This window comes from Elephantulus edwardii, unplaced genomic scaffold (genome assembly GCF_000299155.1).
Source record: "Elephantulus edwardii isolate Elephantulus edwardi_28Jun2011 unplaced genomic scaffold, EleEdw1.0 scaffold00081, whole genome shotgun sequence".
In the NCBI taxonomy this organism is placed as follows: Eukaryota; Metazoa; Chordata; class Mammalia; order Macroscelidea; family Macroscelididae; genus Elephantulus; species Elephantulus edwardii.
The window spans coordinates 3,251,487-3,259,226 of NW_006399831.1; the positions used below are offsets into that span (position 1 = coordinate 3,251,487).

Below are 7,740 nucleotides of genomic sequence, written 5' to 3' on the forward strand. Positions count from 1 at the left end.
TTAGAGACACAGACGGCTTGATGTGTATAAGATCCGGCTCCACGGCCATAGATTCCCTCTTCTTCTTCTCAACCCTGGCCAGGCATACACCAACTTCAAGGGTGAAATAGAAATCTAGATACTTAAGTACATAGGCAATTAGAGCAAGTCAAAAGCTTTTACACAAATTTAGAGTTCAAATCCAAGTTCTTTGGTTCTTCTTTTATATTACTGATGCAGTAGTGGCATTTCTGCTTAGCTGGGAGATTTTAAAACCAAGTCTCTATTTCTCAAGAAATTGTGAAATTGTGTATCTGTCCAGACAATTGTTCCATTTACAGTTCTAAACATGAAGGCAGGAATAGAGTAAGCCAATCTTCCCTAAATAAAATTCTTATAAATTTGCAATATAATTATTGTGTAACTTAAGAAAGAAAATAATAGTGAGTGAATATAGACTCTAGCAATAGGGAAGACTGTAAAGGTAAGAAATACTAATTTTTTTTTAATAATAAGAAAGCTCTTAATTTGCAATCATTTATATATTTCTTTGTGTGTGGTTTATACCTTGTTTTGTATATGTATATACTGAAGAGGAAAGGAGGTGAGAAGAAATAAAACATAGCAGGAATTGTAAACTTACTGACATTTGGAAGGAAAACATGATGAATATTTTATCAAATATAAATGAATCTTTAACATGCTAGCCTTGCCCAAATATTTCACCCATTACTGTCAATGCCCATATATCACTGTCTACCAAAATGCAGACTTCCCAGTATGCAGTGGGATAGTGAAAGAATAGAAATCCCAGAATAGATAAGTAAAAATATTTCTATAATTAACACCGTTTTATTAAATTGTTTTACGTGTTTATAATGTCATAGTTTAATTTAGTCTAGGATTTGAGAACTAGAACAAATCAAAAGGTCAATAAATCTACTTTTAGACTAAATTAATTTTTTTGACTAAATTATTTTTATTAGCAATACAGATTATAACTGTAAAATAGTAATAAGAACTAATTTTTTAAATGTTTTTTTATTTTATTATTTTTTTGTGTGTACCGTCAAATCAGATCTGACTGGTACAGGAGGAGATTGTTCCTCCTTCTCTAGCAGAGCATCTGGTGGATTCGAACCATGCACCTCTTGGATTGCAGTGCAGCTTCTTGCCACTAGGCCACCAGAGCTCACCAATAAGAACTAATTTAAGTGACAATTAATGACAATGTAAAATCAGATTTTATACCATAGAAATCTGTCCTAAGGTTAGAGGAAATATATCTTTTTTCTGCACATGAGTATGCGTGCACTTATTTTGTCTAATGTGTTTTTGTTTCAGACATACAAATCACTTTAGCAAAATTCCACAATAAAACATGACACAAAACACAGATGCGAATGTGCAGTATTTAAGGGCGCGCTGCCTTCAGATCAGTTCAGACTCATGATGATCCTCCATCAGGTTTTTTCTTAACGTCCTGTTGAGTTGGAGCAGACCCGTAACTGACCCTCTACGGGGTTTTCCGAGGCAGTACATTGCATGAGGGGAGATTTCCGATCATGTTTATGAGGCTCTAAGTCTTTACAGGGAGAGACTGCCCCTGCTTCTCTCCTGGAGCTGCTGGTGGACTTGAACCATAAACATTTTTTTGTATTTAATCCAACATGTCACAACTTATGCTTTCTTTAGGAAAACAATTGCAAAACTGGTACAGCATTTTAATCACTGTGCGCCAGGACTCTCTTCATAGTGTTATTACTGATATTAGGAGCTGTCAAGTCATTTCTGACTCCTAACGGCCCCATGTACAACAGAACAAAACTCCTTCCAAACCTGGGTCCTGCCCACAATTTCTGCTCTACTTACACCCATTGATATAGCCAGCTGTGTTGGCCCACGATTATTTTGTGGATCCTCTTTTATTCCGCTGCTTTACCAAGCACTTTACCTTCTTCAGAGACTAAATATTAATGCACAAAGAATCAAAAGCTATGACACATCACTGGTATAGTAGGGAACATCGCTGCCCTCCAAAATGTATGACTTTAAAAGAATACTTTTTTTGTGTTAACCCACAAAAAGAGTCTTCAGAAAGGGAAAGAGAAATTGCATTTCCAAATCTTGTATACTGTAAACAACAAACCATAGAATGATCTGTATGGAAAGCCTCTTAACAAGTCCAAAATCTCCTTTCTGGGTATGAACAAGCACATATCTTCCAGATGTCTACAATCTAGTTGTCAGGACAGATATATACACAAGTTAGTATCATTTAAATGAAGAGTGTGTGACCTGTAGAAAAGGTTTAAAATGGGATAGCATTTAAGTAAGCATATAACAGTATGTTGCCTGATATAGTAGACACCTTGTGAAGCCTTTAAAAGTTAAATTAATTTAACTTAATGAAATCAGAAGTCAGTCTCTGAGTTAGCCACATTTCAAGTGCTCCGTAGTCAGAGATGGCAATGGCCACTGTACTGAGTAGTGCAAAATAGATCAAGTCCATTGCCTTGGAATGGTTGTATGTGTCTAACAGCACTAACAGTGAAAAAGCAAAATGAAATGGCCTAAATGATATTGCCATTAATAATATGAGCACTGATGTCTCAGTAGTAGGGAGTTGCGCTGCTAACCCAAAGGCCAGCAGTTGGAATCCACCAGCTGTTCTGTGCGAGAAAGATTGGCAGTCTCCTCCTGTGTGATTGGCTGTCTCTCAGAAGCTGCTGGAAGACCAGCAATGACTCTGACTCAGTCGTACATAACAACATTAAATAGAACGCAATGCCTGGAAATAGCATTTACTAAGAGAAAGATGAATCTAGTCTCCCTGCTCAGAGTGGATACATTCAGTAAGATTTATGAGACTAATGAGATAGAACATTTATCAGAAGGCACAAGTTTTTCTTCAGATTATATTCATACTTGTATCTTTAGTAGCAAGCTTGATAATTGATTATTTAAAAAAATATTTTATCTGAAACTAGTTTGCAAAGTGACCTGTTAATATTGACCATCCCCCCAATGCATCAGGTGAATGTAACAGTAGCATTTTTATCATTGGAATTCAACTGCTTTTTAAAGTTGCTTTTATTTAAAAATTCTATTTTAGCCCTTCAGCTGTTATTTTGTATTTTCAGCTGTAGATTTTTGTTTCCATATGTATCAGTGTCATAACTCTCAAGAAAAGGTCAGTGAAGTAGTAGTATAGGGAAAGTAAGATAAGAGACATGTTAATATTATTTCAGGCTTTACTCAAATTATTCCAGTTACTGTAATTCATTTTGTCATCATTATTGTCATTTCAAGTTTCTTGGAGTGTCATTATGAAACCATGAAAAGATTATAAAAAAAGATGATTATTATGATTCTATAACATCTTTCTCTAATAATGATTATCCTATCTGGCCAAGAGCAAAACCAATATAATTCTCCCAAGTCCTGTTTATTCTCATTTACCTCCATTCTTTACTTCTTTTGAGTAGAGATAATTTAGAAACTATTGAAATATCACTGTGTTCTGTCAACCAGGTAACAGTTTTTGAATTATTTTTCTCTTCTTTCCTGAATTCTCAGCTTACATACTTGTTCTGTTGCTTCAACAGCTTCTGATGCTAGTAATAGCTTTAATTAGTTAAGTACAAGTTTAGAAAATAGAAATTTGACAAATATAATCATGTAGACATTGTTTTAGTGAAATTCATATTGATGATTTTGTTAAAAAGTAAATGATTTTAAACTAGATGAGTTATTAACTACAAAGTACTATTGCAAGTTCAAAATTACATCTATTCTCTTTTAATCCTTTATTTTTAATTATTTGTAAGTACAGTGAGTACCTGGCCCATTTTATTGGTCTTATTTAAGCTCATTTATATAACAAGTTTTCTGTGATTCACAAAGCTACTTAGAAAGAAACTGACAATGAATAGCCATGCAGAATGACTTTTTCCTTTTCCTCTCCGTTGCACATAGCTGATTGTATAGCAAATTATAACAACCAACTGGATAACAAACAAACCAATCTGATGCTCCCTGAGTCAACTGTTTATGGTGATGTGGATCTTAGTAACAAAATCAATGAGATGAAAACCTTCAATAGCCCAAATCTGAAGGATGGGCGTTTTGTCAATCCATCAGGGCAGCCCACTCCCTACGCCACCACCCAGCTCATCCAGTCAAACCTCAGCAATAACGTGAACAATGGCAGCGGGGATTCCAGCGAGAAGCACTGGAAGCCGTCAGGACAGCAGAAGCAAGAAGTGGCACCAATTCAATATAACATCATGGAACAAAACAAATTGAATAAAGGTGAAGAGTCTTGCTTTAATATCTATCCTTTCCTGTATTGGGACTCAGCTTTCAGCCCTTGATGTGGAAACTTGCCTAGGCCTGGGATTGAAATCTTGGTTTTGTTTCGAGGATTCTTTGTGTATGTGTGTTTCTATCCCTTTGGTTTCAGGATTTCCAGTTTCAAAGAGTTAATTAGCACCACAATAACCTTTGAAAATTGATTTTATAATAATATATAAGTATTTTAGAATGGTTTTGAGATTAATTTAAATTTAATAGGAGGTGAAGGATTGGCTGGGACAATCTTTTATTCATAAGGCAGTCATACAACCATCACAATACCTTACATTTTCAATAAATAGATTTCTCCCACTCTTTCTTCTGGAGATGAGAGATAATTGCTTCTCCATGGTCATATAAATGAATGGCATTCTTATATGGTACAGAGAGGGAAAAATAATTACATTAACTTTGAACCGGAGAAGTGGTTCAGTTTGTTGTATGTCTCCCACTTGGTGTGGTTACTAATATTGTTACAATGTACAATTTTAGAACCTAAATGGTTAACCTGATTGAAGTCTATCAGTACAGAACCTAAAATAAATTGAGTTTAGTGTTAACTTGAAGCAGCAGAATAGTATTTGATGGCCTGAGGGAAAATGTTTCTCTAATGTAATGTAGGTGAATTGGCAGAAATAGGTATTTGATATATTTGTAGTCCTTCAGGCTAGTGCTTTAATAACCTGATTTGCAAAGTTATACCTGTAGGAAAAAGTAGTACTTTAATTTGTAGATTTGAGCAATTTTATACAAGTGTCCAGGTAAAAGATATATTTTATTGTAGATAATTAGATACATAGATTTTTTTAAATGCTTAAATTTTGGTTAATATTTAAAAATCCTACTATTTGAAAATAAGAAAAGAAGATACTTTTGTTTCACTTAATGTCCTATGTTTTATTAAGGAAGTCATGTTTGATTTTGACCAAGTTTAAAAAAATAACACTTGGTCTTCATAAAACCCATTCAATAAGTAGTTATTAAGACTCCTGTATAAACTCATGACAAAAATTGAGAAAGGTGATTTGGATAACTTTTAGTAATCATAGAGTTTACAATGTGGATCCAAACTGTTGTTAAATTATCCCTCCACGGTGTTTCCACTATGGCCTCTGGAATGCCCTGACAGTTCCTTGTACAAATATTTCAGACCTCTGATATATTGTTTATACTGCTAGTACATGAACTTGATATGTCAAATGCTGAAACACTAGACTGACAGTTTATTATTCAGTACATGCCAGTGTCAAGTGTATCATTTGGATTCTCACCTTTTCTGTGGTACCTTGAGATACTTATTTTTATTTTCATTGGTATTTTTTATAAGATAGAACCTTACTGCTAGTTCACTTTTACTTTAATTTTTATTATTCATATACAAGATATCAGATATTTCCCTTTTCCTATTTTATACTTATTACATTAATGACTGTATTTTTTATGTTAAGAAGTCAGCAGATCTGATTCTTCCTTAGGTAGTTTAAAGATCTTTTAAAGGTAAAAAAAATTTTTTCCATTAGCAAATCACTGTGTATATATTTTCAATTGACATTTTAAATGAAAGCATATCTATAGGGTTTTTCTTTGGAAAGAAACAGCAAGCATGGTTAAGCTTACCGTCAATGTATTTATGTATTCTCTTATTACATAAACATGAATTAACATCCATTTGAAATATGAGCTTTATGGTATCCTAATAATCTAAAGTAAAAATTAAAAGATGGAATTAACAAATAGATTATCCATCTTAATTCTTCAGTAATTCAGAACTACAGATAAAGGAAGATGTGAAATAATACACAAAGAATGGGGTGGTTTTTTTTCTTCTCTTTTTCAAATGTCTAGATTACCGAGCAAATGATACCATCCCTCCAACAATCCCATACAACCAGTCATATGACCAGAATACAGGTGGATCCTACAACAGTTCAGACCGAGGCAGCAGTACCTCTGGTAAGTGAGGGGAATCAAAAATAAATGACTGCAGCACCTCTGCTTGAAAGTGATAGTATGCTCTGGAATTCCAAATTACTTGCTAATGGATTGATGCCTTATGCGAATTATCTGATTACTTTATGTAATTTGCATTGGCCAGGCCTGTGTCATTGCCTGAGTGATAAGGACCACATCTGTAGATTGGAGGAACTGCCTGCTTTACACACCAGTAGATGTTCCATGTAGTAACAAAGATGGAAAACTCTGTTCACCTCCTTCAGAAAATTCATCTCAATTCATTGATTCAATTCACTGAAACCAACTTATAACTGACACCCTTCAGTGAATTTTGGAAGTTGTAAATCATGCTAAAGGAGATTACCCAGCAGTCTCCCATGGAGCTGCTGGTGGGTTTGAATACCACAGAGGCACTGATTTTGGCTTAGCGATGCAACCCTTCATACTGCCAGAGCATTCTTCTTTCATGCTGAACTTTAGTCAAACTAGAGGCATGAATTAAACTTCAAAGGCAATTTAAAACTCTCTCCCCTCCCCATGGAAAATATGTTCCCATTTGAAACTAGGCTGTTGTTATTGTTGTTGTGTACCATCAAAGCAGAGCCGACCCATAGCTGATTCTCCAGTGGGTTTTCGGAGGCAGTTTAATCACACAGAGGGTGATTGCCCATCTTTCTCCTATGGAGCAGCTGGTAGATTTGAACTGTGTGCCTTCTACCACTAGGCCACCAGAGCTTCCTTGAAACTAGGCTATGGAAGGATATAAAGTTTTTTTAAAAAACTGTAATACTGAGTTTTTGGTGAAAGTTTCCCAGGTAAGTTAAGATCTCATTGATAATTCCTTTGATGACAATAGTTGAATCTATCACCATGTGTCAATGTTCTCTTTGTTTTCAGTGTATTCCTTTTTTCAGTACCCTTATTTTCCCTGCCTCCTTATCTTCTGATCTCTGCATTTGAGTAATTATGATGTTTTGGTCTCAGGCTTATAGTTAGATTTTTTAATCTTTTTAATTGTAATTTTAACAAAGTTTACAGAAAAGTTGGATTTTCGTTCATTAATTGTTGCACATTTTCCTCCGTAGCTCACCCCAGTTCCCTTTTAAAAAAAAAGTCCATTGTTGTGTAATTTCCCCCCTCTCCTCCCACCATCTTCTAGTCCACTTTGCTAGGCACTTTTAATTCTCGTCTGTTGTGATACAAACAATGCTTAATCATATCTTCCTTTTAAACAGTTCTTTCCTTCATCTGTCCCAATGCAGTAAGAGCAGATAAATAATAATAAAGACGACTAACAGCATTTGACTGTGTGGATCATAACAAACTGTGGCTGACTCTGAGAAGAATGGGAATCCCAGACATTTAATTGTGCTAATGTGAAACCTGTACTTGGATCAAGAGGCAGTAGTCAGAACAGAGCAGGGCAACACTGCATGGTTCAAAATTGGGAAG

The 7,740-nt window shown here is 34.9% G+C and overlaps 1 protein-coding gene across 1 annotated transcript in view; it reads left to right on the forward strand.

Moving 5' to 3' along the window:
- ROBO1 (roundabout, axon guidance receptor, homolog 1 (Drosophila)) overlaps nucleotides 1-7,740 on the forward strand; it is a 752,594-nt gene that overhangs the window by 687,575 nt on the left and 57,279 nt on the right. The window contains exons 22-23 of the mRNA XM_006889823.1: nucleotides 3,958-4,293; nucleotides 6,181-6,288. Coding sequence (XP_006889885.1) covers nucleotides 3,958-4,293; nucleotides 6,181-6,288 — 444 coding nt within the window. The remainder of the gene's footprint in view (nucleotides 1-3,957; nucleotides 4,294-6,180; nucleotides 6,289-7,740) is intronic.